Source organism: Miscanthus floridulus, chromosome 11 (assembly GCF_019320115.1).
Source record: "Miscanthus floridulus cultivar M001 chromosome 11, ASM1932011v1, whole genome shotgun sequence".
Taxonomy (NCBI): domain Eukaryota; kingdom Viridiplantae; phylum Streptophyta; class Magnoliopsida; order Poales; family Poaceae; genus Miscanthus; species Miscanthus floridulus.
The window spans coordinates 76222025-76245767 of NC_089590.1; the positions used below are offsets into that span (position 1 = coordinate 76222025).

At 43.8% G+C, this 23743-nt stretch overlaps 1 protein-coding gene and 1 pseudogene across 4 annotated transcripts; one reads left to right on the forward strand and one right to left on the reverse strand.

Annotated features, from left to right (window-relative positions):
* Positions 1-23576, forward strand: LOC136491264 (chaperone protein dnaJ A6-like). Of its 4 annotated transcripts, none has more exons than XM_066487525.1 (8): positions 1-159; positions 4127-4309; positions 4386-4556; positions 4697-4776; positions 22157-22290; positions 22384-22526; positions 22648-22846; positions 22974-23576. In XM_066487525.1, the coding sequence occupies exons 2-8, from the start codon at positions 4160-4162 to the stop codon at positions 23294-23296; spliced, it is 1200 nt and encodes a 399-aa protein (XP_066343622.1). In that variant the 5' UTR covers positions 1-159; positions 4127-4159; the 3' UTR covers positions 23297-23576. The 4 variants fall into 4 exon arrangements, with proteins under 4 accessions (XP_066343622.1, XP_066343620.1, XP_066343621.1 ...); XM_066487523.1 differs by having other exon boundaries at positions 4391-4556; positions 4638-4776; XM_066487524.1 differs by lacking the exon at positions 1-159 and adding an exon at positions 2412-3434 and having other exon boundaries at positions 4391-4556; positions 4638-4776.
* LOC136493832 (uncharacterized) lies at positions 13969-16577 on the reverse strand (annotated as a pseudogene).
* Positions 23577-23743: the final 167 nt, after the last annotated feature.

Sequence of the window (23743 nt, forward strand, 5' to 3'; positions counted from 1 at the left end):
CACGACCCGACCGCGTTTGCGTTCACTTCACCTCCTCCTCGTCCTTCCTCCTATTCCCCTCTCTCCCATGGTCCTTTCCTCGCGGGGACGAGTCGGCGAGCAGGGTCGCCCTTCGCTAGGTCTTCACCGGGCGCTTGGCCAGTGGTTGTCACCCGCCAGGTATCCTGTCCGTTCTCTTCCTTCCTGCTCTTCGTAACCCAGCACCCAAACCCTGATGTTAGCTGCTTGTATCGGATCTGACCGAATTACATGTGTATTCATGTGTTATGCCTACTAATTTCTTTTTTTTGGCAAAAATTATCGGGTGTACATGTCTCTTGTTCCGGTGCTTGGAGTGGGTCAAAATTATCAAATCACCTGTTGAAATCTCACCAAAAGGATTCACATTTACACCATGTGTACCCATCTTCGATGAATGGATGGACGTTCGTGAACCCTCACTGCATTATGTTACCAGGCTGCGATGTTTCCATATTTTTTAGGAGCAACTGAACTTTTTGCACCTTTAGTTTTCTTGAAAACACAGTGTTACAATCGTCTATAAAAAAACCACCCTCGTCTCAGTTGTGATTTATGAGCAGGTTGAACAATACACCATATAAGGGATGAATTCACTGAACTGCAATCAGGTAAAATAGACATGCATCCGCGTAACACCAACGAGAGTCAGCTAGAAATGTGAGTGTGAACATTATAAATTGCCTAAGCTGGTGCCATTACTCGCACATAAATGTTTATTTTTTTGAGGGATCAGCAGGAGTCCTACTGCTTATATATATTATAAATAGATAAAAAAAAGATAGTACAAAACAAAAGCAGAGTTTAAGGAACGTAAAAAGAGACAGAAAATAAAAAAGGTCATAAGAGGATTTGTAGCCATTGTTCAATGAGGGAAATACTTCTTTGCTCTATGCATAATCGCACATAAATGTTGTCGGCTTGTTGAGATATTCACACGCAATGACACAGAATGCCTAATCCTTATCCTCTGAATGACTCATGGCCAGATACGGCGGGTTAGATTTAGACTTCTGGGGCACCCTTTTGTGATATTTGAGGGCTTTGGTTTTCTTTACAACTGATACAATGTCTGCACAACTCATTAAAGTGGAAGTTGATAGCACGATGGACACTTGTCCTAATAAATTGCAGTGGGGGTAGATAGTGTCCATATATGGTTTTGGATTCCAGCGAAGTAACACGCAAAGTTCTCTAGTGTTATTTCGTGCACGACATCTATCGCTACAGCTATTTAAACCCATCACCCACTGGTTCTGCGTTCCATTCTTGTAGAGGCAATTTATATGACTGTTGCATATGCTTTCTCACTAGACATTCTTGATCCTTGCGTATCCTACTATCCTAGTCCTCAAGAAGTGGGACTTGTTGAATCTCTTAACCTTGATCTGTTAGATCCAGAACGAAAGGTGAATGCCCTTTCTGAGTTACATAAGGTAATTATGTTTCTCATCTTTAACGTCCATTTCATCACTTCCTATTCATTTTAGGTAATATCTCAAAAGTAACTGCCACTGAGTTGTTTCAAGCTCCAGTCGCCAGTTGCTTGTGATAGCATGAGTGGATGAGGTTTTCTGTAATCTGTCTTCTGTCTATCATAAATTGTGATGCAATAATATATCTTCCTTTCTTCATTAGGTAGTAAGCGACCAACCTATTTGAGAATATTGGTGCTTGGCACTTAATATAAATGTGGAAATCACGAGATAAATGTAGCACTGAATGATTCTAATACACAGATATAGTTTTCTTGCCTCTTTTTTTGTTTATAAAGGAGTGATTCTCTAACTCCGCTGTAAACTACTATTTCACTAACCCATAAGCCCTTGTTTAATGCTATTATCTTTGACATTTGTGATTATGGCCCCATTCGCTTCGCTGAAAAAACAAGCCGAAACACTGTTCTGGCTGATTTGTTGTGAGAGAAAAACACTGTTCTGGCTGAAAAAACAAGCTGAAAAGTACGGATTATAAGAGAAGCGAACAGGGCCTATATGAAATTCTTCCTGATATAAATTAAATTTATTCCCATTGTATTTTTTTCTCAAACACGCAGGAGAGCTGCTTCCCATCAGTATTATGTTGGACCAATTTAGATTGTGCATCCCAAACAAACTAGCGGTCTTCCCATTAACACTGCTTTTCTTCTCCATATTCAATATGCTCTTACTTACTGATCATAAACATATGAACATATCACATCCATTTTTAACTTATACCCTGGGGAGACACACTGCTATGGTATCTTTCACCTCTATTCTTTGATTTGACATGGTAAACGCCATTCCTTCTTAGTTCCATCTTGTAATGCAAAGTATTTTGTATTTAGTAGCTTCTGGGGAGAAGGCCATATGTGCTAGGGACCTGCTTTTCCTTAATGCATTCAGAGATCATATGTAAAAGAGAAACTTATAACTAAAATATTACATGAACTACAGTAAAATGCTCTAGTATATATTTGGAGTAAATTATCATTGCATATATCAAACATAACCATAACTGAACTGGCGATAGCACAACTTCACTCATCTAGTCACACCAAAAGCGAACCCCCACCCCCAATTTTGTCGTACTAAAGACAACCCAAATGACTCAAGCGCTAGCCAAAGTTGAGTGCACACAGTAAGTTGAATCATAAAACAAAACTTCTAGAGCAGGTTACAGACTTACAGCTTACAAGGACCAACTTACTAAAGAACACATACAAAAAAGATACTCATTTCTTTTCTCCAAGACCATCAATGACAAACAATTCACAGGTCTAATTAGTTCATTATTATACATAAAAACACGTGGATAAGCATTCATGTGCATTCAATTTAAGAATTCAATCCTATCACCGCTAATCCATACTTGAAAGCTAGTACAGTTTTCATGTGCATTCAAGGATATAACATCCAAAATCAGAGACAAATTTCATTCACACAGCAAAGCGAACCATCTATTTCTTACACCAAAGACAACTATAAATAACTAAATATCCCAAATACCATATATTATCCAAAAAGAATATGCACAGAGCCACATAGCATTTGAAATGTACAAAAGCTAAGACAAATGTTAAGTTATTAGAGTAACAAACCAAAAGCAAAGGGTAAATATAAGGATGTATTTATCTTCGACCTTATAAGAAGGGAAAAATAGTAGAAGGGTCTTTAAGTAGAATACCGAATTTAACAATTATAACTTTATTTTATTTTCTGAACCTCTTTGAATTGGGAAATCTGCCATATTCCTTGTACACAACCTGCTCCTCCCCCCAAGGTCTCACCTTTTTGTCTCACTCTCTCTCCATGGCAAGAGTCTGCGGAGGGCAACACTGTGGTGGTGCAGGCAGTGAAGGACATCAAGATGACGCTGGAGGAGCAGCTTGTGAATCCTAAATTGCATGGAAATCTCCCTCTGAGCTCTCCAAAGTCCGTGTTATGCCTTTCCTCATCTGCAGATTATACATCCCCATTGAAAGATTTGGCCTTTTTGATGTCTAGTGAGGTTTCTTGCCTGGAGGTCTTGTTGCAATAGTGGTAAAAGTACAGTCTTGTGATGCTGTGTGGTTTTCTGGGATAAGGATAGTTCAATTTTTTAAATGGAAACAATAGCGGAAGCAGTGTTAATGATTGGTGTGGGAGTTTGTGTATAACTGTGGCAATTTAACAATTCCTTTATGATCGATTCTTGGTGTGCAAAGGAGGTGTTCTTTGACCTCTTACAGACTTTATCATGACATGGGGATCCATGGTTATACGGCGCAATTTAGTTTCACTTCTTAATTGGTTCTGCTTGCTCGATTGTGTAGTTGCGCAAATTTAGGGGGTTTGTATGTATGATGTCTTAATTTTGGTCCATAGCTTGAGTTCTGGTGCATGTCTTTATTTCCATACTGGGTCAGCCCCTTCTTACAAATCTTTTATTTGTTCGTGAATGCTTATAAAGCGTCCACATTTATGATACTGAACTGATGTTGCAGCAGATCATAACATTGTTCATCTTTCAAGTTCTGCTATAAAAATGATTGTTTGAATTGGTGAATTTTTAGGCTACTTTTCTTTAGTTGATTCAGTTTTTTTCCCCTTCTCTCTCTCTCTCTCTCTCTCTCTCTCTCCCCCAGAATTGCAGGGAGATTGTCCTCTGATTGAAAGACATGTTTGGGCGTGCTCCAAGGAGGAGCAACAACACCAAGTACTATGAGGTCCTTGGCGTCTCCAATACCGCAAGCCAGGATGAGCTTAAAAAGGCATACCGGAAGGCTGCTATAAAGAGCCACCCTGACAAGGGTGGAGACCCAGAAAAGGTATGAAGATACACAGTGTTTAGTTGCTTGAATTTGGACTGTTTAGTTGTTCTGACGATTTTTGTTTCATGGATAGGACAGTTTAAAGAATTATCTCAAGCTTATGAGGTGCTTAGTGACCCAGAAAAGAGGGAGATATATGATCAATATGGGGAGGATGGTCTCAAGGAGGGAATGGGAGGAGGCAGTGATTACCATAATCCATTTGACATATTTGAGCAGTTTTTTGGGGGTGGTGCCTTCGGGGGTAATGCAAATTATATGTCTTAAGTTTCTCAATACTTTTTCCTTGTATTTTTGTAATTACACAAGGATATATGATTCAAAGGGAGTAGCTCAAGGGTACGCAGGCAAAAACGTGGTGACAATGTGGTGCATTCATTGAAGGTTTCTTTAGAAGATGTGTACAATGGGGCTACCAAGAGACTATCGTTATCACGGAATGTTCTCTGCTCAAAATGCAAGGGGTAAGTCTTCTCCGCCCCCACTTACCACCATTTGGTTTGAATTTTGGAATATGCTGATTTGAAGTTGAAGGTACTAAGAAGGGCGGGCCTGGTGCAAGCGGTAGAGTCTTACCGCCTGTGACCGGAAGGTCCCGGGTTCGAGTCGCGGTCTCCTCGCATTGCACAGGCGAGGGTAAGGCTTGCCACTAACACCCTTCCCCAGACCCCGCACAGAGCGGGAGCTCTCTGCACTGGGTACGCCCTTTTTTTTTAAGTTGAAGGTACTAATTTTGAACTTAGCTCCTTCTCTACTTAAGATGCCAAATTTTGCAAGAGTAAAGGGATACAGAGGGACACCTATAGTCGTACCACTGTGTGCAATCAATCCTTGTTCAGTTTCAAGTTAGGTTGTCCACTATCTACTGAAAATTTGAGTTGCTGAAACCTATTTTCATCTGATTGAATCTGGTGGAAATCAGAGAAACTCCTAGATTATAATCATAAATGCGAAAAAAGTCAAAAGCCAACAGGTTGTTATGGAAATTTTGGGTCATCTATTTCTGTGGTAATGTGATATTTATTTAACCTGCTAAAATTCCATTCATTGTTCAAGATGATGTCACCATGTATAACAGGATACTGTTTGTCATGCACTCATGATAAATAGAATTTTTCAAAATACACACTAAGGTAAACTACTTGTCCACATGTGCTGGACTATTTGTTGGCTTGTAGGATGATATTTGCAACCTGTTGAAGTATAAGCGAATTGCCTACCTCTTCCTATTAGCTTAAGCTTCCGGGTTGAATTGGTTAGTACATGCAACTCAATATGTTATCAAAGCTAGAGGTCTGGAGTTCGAATCTTGGCTAACGCAATTAAACAAGATAATTGTTGCTCGCCTCCTACTCCATGTCTGAGGCCTGAGGGAGCCTCCACGGGGGTTGGGGGGTGTTTAAGTATAAGTGAATTGCTCTACCTCTCCCTATCAGCTTAAGCTTTTGGGTTGAATTGATCGGTGCATGCAACTCAATACAACCACTGGCATATTCGGTAAAAGTAGCAGAGGCTTGAAACTGCATTTGTGATCATGTTGCATCGTGATTTACTGAATGCCCTGAATGCTTCCTGTGCAACAGTTTGCCCTCATCATATTCCAAATGAGATAATGCTGCAGCCATAAACTTCCATCTATTAACGTTATGGCTTGTTTTGGTATGTGAATTTGTGATGATTGTATCATCAAAACTTGGCTTTGTTACTCAAACATGTACATTGCAGATTGCACAATGTTAGTAGTTTTGCACAAGGCATTGCACACTTGTGCTTTCTCTTGTCCTGCTTCGGTTGCAATGGGGGTTCAATTAATATATTGACAAAAGATACAGAACATCTTCCACTACCACGTACAGTGTTGGGAATTTAACACTTATACTGCTGGTTATAGCAACAGGAATTTAAACAACATTCATGCTGCTAAATTGTTTACCAACTCTATTTGCTTCTTCTATTAATGCAATGGTATGCAATTCTCCTGCATGTTTGAGAAAAAAAATTATTTGCTTCTGTGCAGCTTTTCAGTGTTTCGTTGGTCCTATAGAGCTATTATATCGTTAAGTCTTATGGACAATATTTTTTTGTGATAATGTCTTATGACATATCTTGGAACTTCAAGCCTTTAGGTATGCTAGCTCATATGGCAATGGCTTACGCAGTCCATCTATGTGGTTTAGGTATAGGATGTGTCCTCTGATTCTAGTGCTGATAATCGGAGCTCGAGACGTAGCTGCCATCTTTCGAATTTTCCAATAACCATTGAATATGGTCAATGTTTTAATTGTTCTAAAGTGTATTATTTGCAGAGTCTTGGCAGTTTTACTCTTTCCACATTTACCAACACATCCATTTCAGCTATCTATTGATCCTACTTGTACTTTAGATGTGTGTTCTGATATCAATCCTGTGGGCTGTTCACATCTTGTAAATTCCACGTGGGTTGTTTCATTTGAATCCCTTCCTTGTAATCCAGATTGTGTGTAGCCACGAAGTTACTGGTGGCAACATGCTTGTGTTACCCAGTAATTTATAAGGCACTATTTTTCTAGAAAAACAAGAGAATGTGATCCCTTGATGAAACCTCTGTGAAACTGCCGCCATCTGCTATACCGTAGGGTGGTCTTTTAAATTTTTTAAGTGAACTACTTTTGTTCTTGAAACTTCAGAATATGAAAAGAATGATTGGGACACAATTTTCAACTATGGAAACTTCAGTTTGGTACAACAAGGATTTCTTTCAACACTAAGGAAACATGCTTGGTTCCAATGCAGGTATTAAGTTTTATACAGGATCATCACAGTGCAATCCTGTTCAGGTGGATGTCTGCAAGCATATGTTAAAAAAACAAATTTGCTAAAACTTTTCTATTTAAATTTATGCTCTATAAAAAACTAATCCAATGGACAGCCAAATTGGGTTTCCCATTTAAAAACTAAACAAGTCTGATGCACCTAATAACCCAATAAAAATCCACAATCATGCATCAATCATCATGTCCCATGGATTATTCACTACCTATCATCCAAGCCCAACTGACTTCCATCTATTGAGCTTATATTTTGTTGAATCATGTTTTCACTGCCAGTTTGGTTCGTCCCTGTACAGTAGCCCTATACTTTTTTTTTTACCAGGAAAACAGCAGAGGAAGCCCCCCACTGTAAGATTTTATTAAAACACAAAAACAAATACTGAGCCAAACAAACAGAAAACATTTCAGCTAAGCCCTAGCAAGGCTAGAACAAGAAGAAAGACAAAGAACCACTAAACACAAGAATCAACCCAGGAGAGAAAAACAGATCGCTTGTTTTCAGAAATCCTATAAGCTTGAAGTCGAGCTTCATCTTTGAGAGATCTTCTCCAAGAAGAGAAGGAAGGAGGTCCTCTCATGAAAATGAGGTTATTGCGCTGCTTCCAGATTTGCCATGCAGAGATAATGAACACTTCCATGAAGAAAGGATACGGAAAAGCTTGTTTGGCTTGTATCATCATTTGTAGAAAATCTGTCGTAAGATTCCACTGAATGCCAAGGAACTGCCAACAATGTTGGCTGAAAGAACAAGTGAAGAAGAGATGGAAGGCCGTTTCTTCAACATTCATATTGCAAAGGACACAGTTGTAGTTGTTGCCTTCCAGCTTGTGCCTTTTCCTCCTAAGGATGTTCCTAGTGTTGAGTCTGTCCATTAGTAGGAGCCAGGAGAAAACTCTCAGCTTGTTGCAACATTTGGACTTCCAAATCCACAGGAAGGGAGCAGGGGGGACACATTCTTGTATGGGAAGTTGTAAAATTTAGAAGAAGTGTATGTGCTATTTCCCCATATATAGTGCCATGTGTCCTTTGAATGTTCCTGCACTTGAATATTCTGCAGTAGGTCCTGGAGTTCCATGTACTCCTGGTGGGCTTGTTCTGACAGTGTAAATGAAATTGAGCCATCACTGTGTTTTTCTCTAGAAACTTAGCCACTGAAATTCGTTTATCTTTTGCATAAGAATATAATCTGGGGAATTTTTCTTGGAGAATGCTTTAGTGATGGATGAGGTCACAAGGGACATACAAGGGGACATCCCTTGGTGTATGCTTTTCGCGGACGATGTAGTGCTAGTTGATGAAAGCCGGACAGGAGTGAATCAGAAACTGGAGTTATGGCGGGAGACTTTGGAGTCCAAAGGTTTTAGACTTAGTAGAACTAAAACTGAGTATATGAGATGTGACTTCGGCACTACTACTCGGGAGGAGGAAGATGTTAGTTTGGAAGGTCAAGTAGTGCCTAGGAAGGATACCTTTCGATATTTAGGATCAATGCTACAGAGGGACGGGGATATTGATGAAGATGTTAGCCATAGAATCAAAGCAGGGTGGATGAAGTGGCGGCAAGCGTCTGGTGTCCTATGTGACAAAAGGGTACCACAGAAGCTAAAAGGCAAGTTTTATAGGACGGCGATTAGACCTGCTATGTTGTATGGTGCAGAATGTTGGCCTACGAAAAGACGACATATTCAACAGCTAAGTGTCGCGGAAATGCGTATGTTGCGTTGGATTTGCGGTCATACAAGAAGGGATCGAGTTCGGAACGATGATATACGTGAGAGATTAGGGGTAGCGCCAATTGAAGAAAAGCTTGTCCAACACCGGTTGAGATGGTTTGGACATGTGCAACGGAGACCTCCAGATGCACCGGTGCGTAGTGGAATCCTAAGTCAGGATAGTAACGTGAAGAGAGGCAGAGGAAGACCGAAGTTGACTTGGGTAGAGGCAATAAAAGGAGACTTGAAAGGATGGAATATACCCAAAGACTTAGCCTTAGATAGGAGTGCTTGGAAGACAGCTATTCACGTGCCTGAACCTTGATTGCTTCTGTTGGGTTTCAACTCTAGCCTACCCCAACTTGTTTGGGACTTAAAGGCTTTGTTGTTGTTGTTGTTGTTGTTGTAATTTTTCTTGGAGAAGGTGGTTGTTCCAAACATCAGACCAGAAGAGAACCGTTGAGCCATTTCCAACTATGCAGCTTGAAATTCCTCTAAACATGTCACAAAGTTTCAGAAGATCCCTCCACCAAAAGGAACCTTTATCTGTGGTAGCATGGGGTATTTGACCATTTTGATAGCGAGCATTCCAGACAAGCTTAACCCAGGGGACATCTTTCTGGTTGTAGAATTTATCCAGGTGCTTCATTAACAAAGCAGAGTTTTGGCTCCTCAAGTTGATTATTCCAAACCCACCTTTCTTCTTTGGCTTACAACATTTCTTCCATGCTACCAGTGGTTTCATTTTTGCGTTGCTCTCAGAACCTCTCCATAGGCAGTGCCGTCTAGCTCTATCAATATATTCAAGAACAGCAACAGGGACTTGAAGAGTACACATAGCATATGTAGGGAGGGAGGACAGAACAGAGTTTACCAATTCTAATCTTCCAGCATGGGTTAGAAAATTAGAAACTGCGGACAGCCTCCTTTCAGTTCTATTCATGATTGGCCCATAGTGCTCCACTCTTGGCTTTGTAGTTCCCATTGGCAAGCCGAGATATGTAAAAGGTAGGGATTCCAGCTTGCATCCAAAAACTCCTGCCAGTAGCTGAGCTTTGTCATTTGTCGTGTTGAGGGGTACCATGCAAGATTTTCCATAGTTAACTCTCAAACCTGTGGATTGAGAAAAGGATTCAAGCAACCCTTTTAGAATGAAAAGCTCCCTTTGAGAGGCTTTCATAACCAAGATGGTGTCATCGGCATACTGAACAATTGGATATCCAGCACCCTCATAGGCAGGAATTGGCAGCTCAAACAGCCCCTCCAAGTGGGCCTTGTTGACTATGCACTGTAAGAGGTCAGCAGCCATAACAAATAGAAGAGGTGAAAGAGGGTCACCCTGCCTCACCCCTCGCTTGCGTTGGAACTGTTTGCCAGGAACTCCATTGAGAAGAATAGCAGAAGAACCAGAGCCTAGGATTTTTTGTGTTCAGAATCTCCATTTATCATCAAAACCCATATGCTTCATCATTTCAAGGATGGTGATATGTTCAATAGTGTCAAAAGCTTTTGTGAAATCTAGCTTCAAGATGATTATTTCCCTTTTGGATTGCTGACATTGATGAATGTATTCATATGCCCAAGCCAAGCAATCCTGAATTGTTCTAGACTTAATGAATCCATATTGGTTTGTATGGATCAGTGTAGTGATTACTGATTGGACTCTATTTGCCATTAGCTTGGTGATCATTTTAAGCACATAGTTCATCAGAGATATGGGTCTAAAGTCATTTACATTTGTTGGATTGTTGACCTTGGGGATCAAAGTGATGAAGGAATTGTTGATGGCCTGAATGTTCAGATCGCCACTGAAGAAGTCAAAGCACAAGCTGTAGACATCTTCCTTTATAATGTGCCAGCAGGATTTGATGAAGAGCCCGTTAAACCCGTCAGGCCAGGAGATTTGTCAGCTGGCATTTGCTTTACAATTTTATCAATGTCCTCTATTGTGAAAGGAGATGACAGGTGCTCCATGTTGTCGTTCCTTTGAACCAGTTGCTCAAGATTATATAGCATGGAGGGTGTTGTGGAACAACCCATTCTACCTTTGTATTCTTCCAGAAGAATAGCAGCCTTCTCATGATGATCAGATTCGTCTCTGCCATCTTCTGCAACCAAGCTAGTGATAGTGTTTATACGATATCTTTCAGTAGCGGCAGCATGAAAGAAACTTGTACTTTCATCTCCAAATTTGGTCCACCTGATGGTGTATCTCTTTTTCCAACGTTCCTTTTTTGTATCTCAGCAATTTTAAGATATGCTCCTTCAAAATGAGTCTGAAGTTGTACTCCTGTAAGTAAAGAGGTCTTTGTTCTTCCAAAGCATCAAGTGTTTCCAAGACAGAGTTACAGTCCTTGATCGTACCGCTAACAACAACAACAACAACAAAGCCTTTAAGTCCCAAACAAGTTGGGGTAGGCTAGAGTTGAAACCCAACAGAAACAATTAAGGTTCAGGCATGTGAATAGCTGTCTTCCAAGCACTCCTATCTAAGGCTAAGTCTTTGGGTATATTCCATCCTTTCAAGTCTCCTTTTATTGCCTCTACCCAAGTCAACTTCGGTCTTCCTCTGCCTCTCTTCACGTTACTATCCTGACTTAGGATTCCACTACGCACCGGTGCATCTGGAGGTCTCCGTTGCACATGTCCAAACCATCTCAACCGGTGTTGGATAAGCTTTTCTTCAATTGGCGCTACCCCTAATCTCTCACGTATATCATCGTTCCGAACTCGATCCCTTCTTGTATGCCCGCAAATCCAACGCAACATACGCATTTCCGCGACACTTAGCTGTTGAATATGTCGTCTTTTCGTAGGCCAACATTCTGCACCATACAACATAACAGGTCTAATCGCCGTCCTATAAAACTTGCCTTTTAGCTTCTGTGGTACCCTTTTGTCACATAGGACACCAGACGCTTGCCGCCACTTCATCCACCCTGCTTTGATTCTATGGCTAACATCTTCATCAATATCTCCGTCCCTCTGTAGCATTGATCCTAAATATCGAAAGGTATCCATCTTAGGCACTACTTGACCTTCCAAACTAACATCTTCCTCCTCCCGAGTAGTAGTGCCGAAGTCACATCTCATATACTCAGTTTTAGTTCTACTAAGTCTAAAACCTTTGGACTCCAAAGTCTCCCGCCATAACTCCAGTTTCTGATTCGTACCGCTAAGATTAGACAAATTCTTACTCCATTTCTTAAGAGCTTGCCCTAAAAGTTTAAACTTGGCTGAGATTCTAGTAGCACTATTGGTTGCTCTAACATTGATGTTCCGGATCGACTGAACAAGATCAAAAAATCCAGGGTGTTGTATCCAAAAATTCTCAAATCTAAACACTTCTGATTTCGGGCTTGAGGTTCCAATCTGGACTTTGCAAGGAATGTGGTCCGAAGTTGGCCTTGCCATTGGAAGCGTCAACGTATTAGGGTAAGTGGAGATTCAATTTGTGGAGGTGAAGACCCAATCTATTTGTTCAAGCAGGGGAATGGACTGCATATTACTCCATGTGAAGTTTCTACCTTTTAGGGGAATTTCCTGGAGTTCCAGATTACTAATTATTTCATTGAAAACCATGATATCATTCATGTTACCACCATCTCTGTTCCTGTTTGACAGGCTCCTGTAAAAATTAAAATCCCCAAGGATCATCCAGTTTTCTTCGTCATCAATCTGCAGATTGTTCAGCCACTCAACGAAATCATCTCTAGATTGCCCATGGCAAGGACCATAGACTGTGGTAAGTAGCCAGGATTATCCATTATGCACTGACTTAAATTTTATTGTAATTGCAAATCTGTTGTTATGTATCGTCTCTCCAGTGAAGATGGAGTTGTTCCATCCAACAAGGATACCTCCCAAAGCACCAACAGAAGGGGAAAACTCAAATTTATTGAAACGTTTTGGAGCCAATTTCTTGATGGAGTGATCAAAGTGATCTCTTTTTGTCTCCTGGATGCAGAACACTGCACAAGAACTCTCCTCAATTTTCTCCTTGATCGCATTGCATTTATCTTCAGAATTGAGACCACGAATATTCCAGTTTAAGATGTTCCAGTTCCTGCTCTGTTGATTCTGTTGGGTGTTCCTATCCATGGAGACCAAAAATGGAGAGACACCAACAGGCAAGCCAAAGGCAAAATGAGAGGCTGGAGGTGAAATATTCATTGATAACCACTTTTGGGACCTCCACGCTACTCCTCCCTCCGTTGTTCTCACGTTTTTTCTTTGATGCAAGGAGAAGCTCTGTCGTCACCTCCGAAGGAGTGATACGACATTTCTGAGTGGCCACCTTTTGAATTTCCACAATAGGAATTTCTGGGAAAAAGTCTACATAACCCCCTCACCTATTGCTGCTCGACTACTTCACCCCTCAACCTACAAAACCAGTTATTTAACCCCTTCACCTTTGCAAAACCGTTCAAATAACCCCCTAGGGTGGTTTCGCATAGCGGTTTTGCCACGCTGGCGCGCTGAGGTTGAATTTGATGCTGACTTGGACAACTGACAAGTGGGGCCCCTTTGTAAGTGGACAGGTCTTCTCTCATCCTGAGCCTCACGGTCTGCACAACAACAGCTCCCCACGCCGCGACGCCGTTGCCGCTCCTCTTACGCGCGCCGCTGCTGGCCTCTCGCGACGCGCGACGTTGCTGCTCCTTCCACGCTGCACGTAGTGCCTCACGTTGACACAGGCCCTCCCATCCCTTGCGCCGCCACAGCCCTCCCGCGCCTCATCGGAGCGGCGTGCGGCGCAGCGGCTTGCGGGCGGTGCGGTGCGGGAGACCGACGCGGTGCCCATCCCTCGGCCGCCATGGCCGCCACCCTTGCTCCGTCGGGTGCCGCCCCTGCTCCGTCCTCCCCGAGCACGTGAGCACTCCCGACTCCCGAGCCCTGCCTCCTCCAAAGGCCATCTCGATGTGGTTCGAGGCGCCATGCCCACATGCCCACCGTGGTCATGTCCTCCGCGCCCACGGCCGTCGCCGAGGAGGTGATGCGGGCACGCGACTTGGCGTTCGTGAGCCTGCCCCGAGCGCCATGGCCGAGCGCCTCCTCTACGGCCGCGACGTAGCGTTCATGCCCTATGGTGAGTACTAGCGCCAGCCGCGGCGCATGTGCTTCGTCCACCTGCTTAGTTGTTCCGACGTATCCGGGAGCAGGAGGCTATCACGTTGATCGGCCGTCCGACCACGTCGCCCAGGCCAGCAGTACGTCCGTTGATCTCAGCGAGCTCCTCACCGAGTACGCCAACGTCGTAGTGTCGCGCGCCGCTCTCGGTGACGAGAGCGCATGTGCTATTCGACGTCGACGACAGCGACTCCAGCCGTCGGCAAAGGAAGGTGTTCACTGACTTCCAGAAGCTCATCGGGACGGCGCCGATCGGGGAGCTGCTGCCGTGGCTGGGCTGGGTGGACGCCATCACCAGGCTGGAGGCGGAAGATCAGGCGAACGTTTGAGGAAGGTGTTCAATTTTATTCCTCCAAAAAAGATGCTATTTTAGTTTTATCTATATACTAGGTAGCGTGCCTGTGCGTTGCTACGGGATAGCTCACATTTTGTACTAAAAACACACGGATCGCACGATAAGGTAACAATACTGTAAAAAATTAATTACCAACATTAAAGTGACATTTAATCCAAAAAGTAAAGTTTATGAATTTAACACAGTCATGGAGAGCGCAACGTCGCAGGCTCACAGGCTCTACTGTATAGATCTTTTCGTGATGCGGCGAAGATAATGTTTTATATCGGCAGGAAGAAATCATCGATATTCATTTCTTTCGTGCGCCAATAAATCCACGAATAAGTTCCGCCGCATCTCCATACCATCCTGTACATAGGTTCGAGTATATATGTAAATATAGGTAAATGCTCGTGCATTGCAACGGAAAAAACAATGTTACGATAACATATGTATGAACATGTGTTGTACTATTACCTATAAGTATGATGTACGGAACACCAATATTACATAAGTCTTCATGTTGTATAGACCATTATAAAGTTTAAGAAATCATTAGTATTTTACCTTCTAACTTGACTAGACAAAGGTAATATCTTTCAGAACAAGATAATTAGATTTAGACAGGTAACTATAAACGTATTAGACAACCATCTGGACCAATTCCCAACCTACAGAAATATATATCATGTGTTAACAATCAATAATGCAAGGGAGGTGTCATGCATAGTCCCTATTCTAGGTTGTTTGTTTGTTCATCATGCAATTGCAAGCATTTCATAATTTAAGCACATACAGAGTTCTTAAGTTGTGTGCCTGATCCAAAGCTTAAGTCGCCAGCTAGAATCGACAGAACTCTTGAGTCCACAATTGGGTCAGATATAGTATTTGTGGGTATCTCATTCTCTGATTCACGAAGGATGGCATTAAACATAACAATATCTAAATGAGCTACGCAATGCTCCATCACATGATAGAAACATAAAAAATTTCATGACTTCACATAACCAAAGAAACAAAAATCAGCATCTGAAAGCATACCAATTTTACCAACACTGGTAAACATCCACACTCATGTCCACCAGCACGAAGAGGACAACTTCTGCTGAATGCATCATCAAATGCAGTTTTCCAGAGATCAATAGAAAAACTCCTATGTTGCTGATCACCCAGAAAGCCCTAACAACCTCCCAATCTTTGGAGTTGACAAATCTTCTACAGGGGTTTGCATGTGGGGTGTCATTGCATGTGAAATGAAAATCCTTCAGAAAACTAAAAAAATGAATTAGTTTGTAGTAGGTTTTACTCATCACTGTTTTACAGGAGCCATACTCAGCTTTTTGGAAAGTGCCACAGTAATAGGGTTAACCTTTATATGCCACCACATCTTCTCCAATGCATCTACAATGTGCTAGTTTCGCGTCAATCATCTAGCAGCTTCATGATATTGGGTATACTTGCCATTGTAGTTACTTTTCCATCGTGTTGTAGCGAAACTCCTCTCAGGCTTCTTTGCACTATTTGTGCTGAAAACCTTAAATGGACTTGAGTGCCGTGAAGTACCAAATGCTTGTGCAACGATCTCTTAGGACAAATGTGTTCGATAGCCAAAATGTCAGCCTACATCAAAATTAGGTTCTTCTTAAATTTTGATCTGAAAGAATTGATGCTAACGACAATAAGGAAACAAGCGGTAGAGCGTAGTCATAATTTACCTTGAAACATCATTGCCACGAGATTTTGAAACAAGCAGAAGCCCAGAAACTGAATTTTTCGCAATTGAAGCTTTCCTATCTGAGGACCAAAATTTTGATGTATGAATGTAAATCCTAGATAAATGGGGAGCTAGCGTATGAAACTTATGTGATGAACAACCATGCTCTAGCACCACAGAGTAGAGAGAAACCTCAAGAGCAGCCTCGTTATTTTTATACGAAACTTAGTTGCCATTATCAGCTAGGTTTTCTTCAATATTAGCAATTCCATAGTCAGTGCCCCAAATCTGATCACATTTCGGAGTTTCATCCAAATATCGATCTCCTTTGCCTCTTCAGTGGCTTTACCTTCAATCTCTTTGGCCTCAATGGCATTATCATTAGTTACTTTGCTCTGAATAGGTTTATCATTAGTGACTTGACATTCAACGGCGTTATCATCCGTTATTCCGTCCTCAATGTCCTCATCATTCTTTGCTCTGTCTCAACAGCTTTGTCATCGGTGGCTCTGTCTTCAACAGTGCTATCATCCTTGATTCTGCCCTCAGCTGCTTTATCATCTGCGGGTTATTAGTAAAAAAAAGAAAAAAAAAATCCATCTTAAAGAAAAAAGGAATGAAACTTACACCATTTAAACATGAAAAGATCAGACAAATATTAAAGCAATGGATATTAGTATGATTGCTATTTTACATCTACAGGCAACAAATCACGAATGAATCATTGATGTCTAATGGAATGCATAAATAACCAGCGCCATAGTCATAAATTAAGTCTGTTAAGCTAAAGAAAACAGGGAGACAAAAACAACCATTTTCCTTGCTTATCTGAACAATCCAACAGTTGCTGTGTCATGCCTGCTTGTTCACAGAGGTGGGAACATCATCACAAGATTATGTAAATTCGATTAGCATTCTATCTCTTTCTAGCAAGAAGCCAATTATGGCTACCAGCTCCAGATTATGATTTAGTAGTACATACTACGACCTTATTAATTCTAGAGCTCAGAGAAATGATGTGGTAAGATATTTCACTACCTTAAACAGTCCCTGTTTGTATTATTACCAGCAATAATCTTAGTATTTTTTTTATGAAACTATCCGAAGGTACAAAATTACACGTGACAATCGAGTCGTGCAAAGATTAGATAGAAAATATCAACAGTGTATGAACCCCATCATCTTCTTCCTCATCATCGTCCCCAGCATCATCCTGCTCAATGGCTCGCCATGGTACAGCGGCAGATTAAGCACCATACAAAAATAGGAAAAAAAGATTATCAAGGTTGACTGAATTTTGACACTGGTCTGTACACTCACAATCACCGATTTCAACGAGCGCCATCAGCCTGTCGGTAACGTCGAGCTCCTCGGTGTCCTACAGGGGTCACGCGAAGGCCTCGAGATCATGTACTCGGCACCGGCAGCATCATGTATGCCCGTTCCTGCAAAAAGTAGGAGGAATCAGCAACGATCAGCGAAGTGCTCGGCCTGGGCGCAATCGACCCCGCGAGATTGGCCTCTTGCTAGCTCCTGGACGACGCGGGCGAGGGCGAGATTGTCCTCTTGCTAGCTGAGGCCAGTGAACGGCCACCTCCCGTCAGCCGGCGGCGTGACCGCCACCGCAGGGATCGACCGCCACCGCAACGTGGTAGATAATCATGTTCAGTTGTTTTGCATGAAGGAAAATCATAACCTCTTGATGAGAATAATTTCTTATTTGATTTGATTTGATTGATTGATAGTAGTTTCCTTTTGCATGCAAGAAAGTTATATTACAACAAGCGTGATGGTCGCGCGAGGGAGCACTTCCTTTTGCATGGAAGGAAACTGCCATGATTGCCACCGCACGCGGGTCTCATGCAAGGAAAATCAATAACTGCATGCAAGGAAAATCAACAACTGCCGTGATTGTCACACGGAGGTGGGATCGATCGCATGGGGTGGCAGACAGACGAACCAAGGCAATTGTCGCACCAAAACGATGTCCACATTTTGTTCTTTTTAGTTGTAGGAGATACATGCATATGTAGTAGTAGAATCGATCTCTTTCGTGTATCATAATCAAACCATGCACCGGCAGCATTGTGGGCACTCGGCAGGAGATGTTCGTGGGAGGCACGGACACCACAACCGCGTGGATGGAATGGGCCATGGCGGAGCTCGTCACCCACCCGTGCAATACGCAGACCCCACGAAGAGGTCTGCACGGCGGTCGGCGGCTCAACCCGTGGCGGCGGCGGCGTCAATGCGTCGCCCAGCTGGACTGCCTGAAGGCCGTGGTGAAGGAGAAGCTCCGGCTGCACGCGCCGGTGCCACTGCTTGTGCCCCGGGAGCCGCTTGCAGACGACGAGATCCTGGGGTACCATGTCCCGGCGCGCACGACGCGTGCTGGTCAATGCCTGGGCCATCGGCCGGTACCCCGCGACGTGGGAGAGCGTGTTCTGGAGTTCGTGCCGGATTCCTGGGTAGCAGCGCCGCCGCTGTTGACTTCAGCGGGCAGCGCTTCGAGCTGCTGCCGTTCGGCGCCGGCAGGAGGGTGTGCCCTGTGCTCGGTCTCCCTTATCTATGACGTGTGGGCCGGAGCGCCAATATATCTATGTGAGCCAGCTTGGACTGCTATGTTGGCAAATCCAGGAGCCACGTCATCAAATCAAGGAGCCAAAACCACTACAAGGGGTTAAATGTCTTGTTTGGAAAAGTTTAGGGTGCTAAATACATGGTTTCATAGTTCAGGTGTTGAAATAGACACAAAGACATAGGTCAAGGGGTTATGTAGACTTTTTCCGGAATTTCTGGGTAAGTGTTCCCTATTTCAGTGTGTTTCTTTATGATAGATAAATCTGGAAATTCAGCATCTGAGCAGGAAGGAGGAAACAAGAGTTTGCCCCTGATGGATGACTGTAGGGAAACTTTCTTGCCCTTGCTTTTGTTTCTGGCTATCTGACCCTTGGGAGGTGAAGCCTGTTTGGGTTTGTGACCATCAAGAGCCTTGTTTAGTCTGTCACTTCTTCTGAGTTTTTTTGCTGAAACTGGAGTACTGCACTTCCTCTTTCTTCTCAAAGGTTTTCTGGTACTGTAATCTTCCTCATCAAGTTGCTCATGTATGACCATGTAATCTTCAACTGGTTCAGGAAAGATTTGAGCTCTTTCCTCTTGCATTTGATTGTTTCTCATGTTAGCCTGACTGCTTTTGTTTTTCCTAAACTTCCTTCTGTAGTACACCTTAGTAATCGGGGTGGTTCTTGTTACAATCATACTAGTCTGATGCCTTTGGACCTCCAGTACAGGCACAGCCAGACTTCCTAAAGGCCTTGAGCCTTGAATGTTTAGCTGATTGTTCATTATCTGTCTAAGGCCAGAGACCAGGATATTACTGATTGCTTCCTTCTGTACTCTGTCATTCTGCTCTGCAGTAGTCCCAGGTTTGGCAGGCACTATTGCAAGGTTGTTTGCAATCTGAGTTATATTCTTGAGCCCTCTCCTGCTTCACCAGCGTGCTGTTCTGTTCTAGGTTCAGTGAATCCACAATCACTTCGGTACTTTGCCCTGCCCCAATATGGAAGTGTTGGGAAATGTGGATCAGGGAGTTTGAAATGTCGAGGCTTCCCATTATCTTGTTGGAGGCGTCATTGCTTTGGTTGACAGTTAGTTGCCTTAGCCCATCAGCAATGAATTTTGAGATGGCATGTCTCTGATCGATGACCTTGTGAGTTTCTGGCAGCCTGTTGATGTTGCTTCCTGTTGTGACAGTCAGAGCTAGAGGATCAGTGACCTGCTGCTGATTAACTTGCAGTTGATCTTGGTTAGTTTCAGATGTGTTATCGATCACAACAGGCATTGGAGAGTTGCTGATTGCAAGAGCTTTGTTTTGTTGGATCCCAGCAAGTTCAGCCACTAAATTTTCTTGCTCATCGTGCTGCCTGTCAATAGAGATTTTCTTTTCATTGCCCTGTCCAAGCTGGAGAAGAGCAGGGGCAGCATGGCATGAAGCAGCATCAACCATCACAGCATAACCTTGTTCCTCTTCCATAACACTAGAGAGAATACAATGAGTTCCTCAAAACATTGCAGGAGTCCGTCGTAAGAGGGCAGAAAATAGCACCAATCTTGATCATCGACGAAAGCTCCCTAGGACGAGATTTATGAACCGGAGAATCTTGGATAAGCTTTTTATGAAAAGAAACCCTCTTGGCAGATATCTTGCGTTTGTTTTTATTGATCACAGCTGACCAGCTTTCCTTCTCTTCTTTTTCCCATTTTTTGTGCTCGAGTTTCCAGTTTTCACCTCCATCACGCCACATGTGGAAGTAGATGTCAAAGTGATCAGTGGTAATCCTCTTAAGGGCAAGAACCAACAAACCCACATGCTTCGAGGCAATAGAAAAGCGGAAATGTCGATCTTGCAGATAGGAAACATGAAATCCAGCAGGAGAGCCACCCAGGCAACAGTGAAGAGCCATAGCAACCGACTCTTCAGTCAAACGAAAGAGGTATCTTCGGAAAACCACAGGCATGAAGAACAAGCCATCCGGAGACGATGATGGGTGATACACCGAAGAAGAGAACTTGTGAAGGACTTCAGCTTGGAATCTCTTACCCGGAGAGAAATCCCAGTCCTCGACTAAGGTGCCGTTTGGCACGGCTCCAGGTGGCTCCGGCTCCCGCCTGCCATTTCACTGTTCATTCACTGTAGCAAGAGCCGGTTTTCTCTCTCCTTCCCTCTCCCTCTCACAGATGGTCACAGCCAGCGGCTTCACCGGTGAAGCTCGAAATTTTGGCTCCGCTGGCTCCGTGAACAGTACCCCGGCTACAGTGAGAGAAGGCAGGGTGAGAGAAAACCGGCTCTTGCTACAGTGGATGAACAGTGAAATGGCAGGCGGGAGCCGGAGCTGGCTGGAGCCGTGCCAAACGGCACCTAACTCCGCAAGAGCAGGATCATGCTCACGTTCGAGGAGAGCGCCAGGGTAGCAAACCTGCCGAGCCATGGAGGGGAGCTCAACTCCAGCGAAGTTAGTCGAGCAGCAGCAGAACAGATCAGTACCGAGCAGAGCAGAGCAGATCAGTAGCAGCAGATCAGCACCAAGCAGTTGCAGAACAAATCAACACCGAGCAGAGCAGACCACCAAGCAGCAGCAGAGCAGATCAGCACCGAGCAGAGCAGAACTGAGCATGTCCACACCACCTAGCAGCGGCAAAGCAGATCAGAAAGAGCAACTCGTAGCAGAGAACCACACCAAGAGGTGGCCGCTGGACCAGAAGTAGAAGCCAATGGCGACAACAGAAGATGGAGTCCGCGGAGTTGATTCGCCAGACGGGTGACGACGGAAGCTGCAGACGACCCACGTCGGCGCCGTGCCTTCCCCGTCTCACTCGCGTGGGAGCAGGGGCTCCACCGCGGCCTTTCTATCGCGAGGTCAGGACGGCCATGGCGGTGCTGGACGAGCTCCAAAGGGGAGCTCTATGGCCCGGCCATGGGCGCACGGAGCTACGCGGAGCGACTTCCAGGGCACGGCGCAGGGTCGCGCGGAGCAGCACGGGTCGCCGGCGTACGCAGCGCAAGCCGCCGGCACGGGGCCGCGTGGGCCGCAGGGCGGCGGGGCGGGTGCAGGGTCGCGCGGAGCAGCGCGGGCCGCCGGCGCGGGGCCACAGAGTGGCAGAGCGGAGCGGGGCGGCGCTAAGCGGCGGGGAGTAGTCCTATACTGTCAATTTAAACGTGTTACACTGAACACTTAGGCCTTGTTTGGATTATTATGAAATCATTAGACTTGTAATGTTGAATCATGTTTTAACTAAATTCCACAACAAACCACCCCAACACACATGGATTGAGGTGGATACATGCGCATCCAAACAAGACCTAGGTGAATCTAACTAACTTATCGGCCCCCCTTTAAACGTGATGAAATCAAGCCCACCCGAATTATCCTGTCAATATCCTGTTCAAGCCCACCTGACAGTAAGAACTAACTTGTTTATTTCACTCATTTTAACCACAGTTTGCTAGGCCTTTGAAGTTGTATCATAATAATATTATCTTACACTGTACTTTATTGTTTCTCTCTGAAGAGCAAGGAATGATCTTCTACATTACAAGTCTAATGATGTCTCACATTTTTTGTTGCTTCTTTTCCCTATTTCCAGTGAAGGAACCAAGTCTGGAGCACCTGGAACATGCTACAGATGTCATGGTGTAGGAATGAGGACTATAACAAGACAGATAGGATTAGGCATGATCCAACAGATGAACACTGTTTGCCCTGAATGTAGAGGGTCAGGTATGCTACTCTTATTCCATTTGTGTGTATCTTCCTGTAAAATGCGTTTTGCTTCAGCCATTCTTGTGATTGTAATCATGTATCCTTGATCAGGTGAAATCATAAGTGAAAGGGATAGGTGCCCAAGCTGCAGAGCCAGCAAAGTTGTTCAGGAGAGGAAGGTTCTTGAGGTTCATATTGATAAAGGAATGCAGCATGGCCAAAAGATTGTGTTCCAGGGTGAAGCTGATCAAGCTGTGAGCTCAATTCTCCCCCTTTCCTGTAGCCATAAGATGCAGGCGTATACACATCCATTGAGTTATTTATAACTGCATTTGCCACAATTAATATTGCAATATGCCGTCCATCATGTTGCAGCCTGACACAGTGACAGGAGACATTGTTTTCGTCTTGCAAGTTAAAGAGCACCCAAGATTCAAGAGGAAATATGATGACCTGTTCATCGAGCACACAATCTCTCTGACAGAGGCGTTATGTGGATTCCAGTTCATTCTGACCCATCTTGATGGTAGGCAGCTTCTAATCAAGTCCAATCCTGGTGAAATTATTAAGCCTGGTATGTTCCCACTTCTACAATCTAGATGGTACTGTTTTGGGTTTGACACCTAAGTCTGCTTTGGTCTGTAAATTCTATCGAGCTTGACTTTTGGAAATGATTCAACTCAAATTTTGTTCAAAAAAAGGTCAACACAAGGCCATAAATGATGAGGGTGTGCCCCAGCATGGTCGGTCCTTCATGAAGGGCCGTCTCTTTGTGGAATTCAACATCGAGTTCCCAGAATCTGGCGCCCTCTCACCTGACCAATGCCGGGCACTCGAGAAGGTCCTGCCACAGAGGCCCAGGGCTCAATTGTCAGACATGGAGGTGGATCAGTGCGAGGAGACCATCATGCATGATGTCAACATCGAAGAGGAGATGAGGCGCAGGAAGCACCAAAGGCGGCAGGAAGCCTACAACGAAGACGAGGAGGATGCTGGTCCGAGGGTACAGTGTGCCCAGCAGTAAGACGTGAGACCGTGTTTCACGCATGCGTTACCCTTTACCATAAGTGATAATAACGCCCACACCGATTTGTGGAGTTCGTGCATGAGAAAATTATTATATGGTATATGTGTGACACTGTCAGTCATATAGTGATAGATAAACAGTTGCCAGCTAGGCATTTATACTGGTCAAAGTATGTAGCATCTGTGTAAGTATATGGTGATAATGACGGCTTGGTTAGGATTTGGGAGTAATGTTTGTTAAACACTTAAATTTATCATTACTGCTATCTTCGGTTCAACGGAATGATGGTGGCCTGCTGCCGGGACTTGGCATGTCAGCATTTGAGATGTGAGAATCTGAAACTGGGCTATGCAAATACGGTGAAACAGTCAATAAAGTTCATGAGCAGCAGGCTTTTATGCAGTAATCTGATTTTGTGGTTCGTAGCTGAGAAGTCTCTGTGAA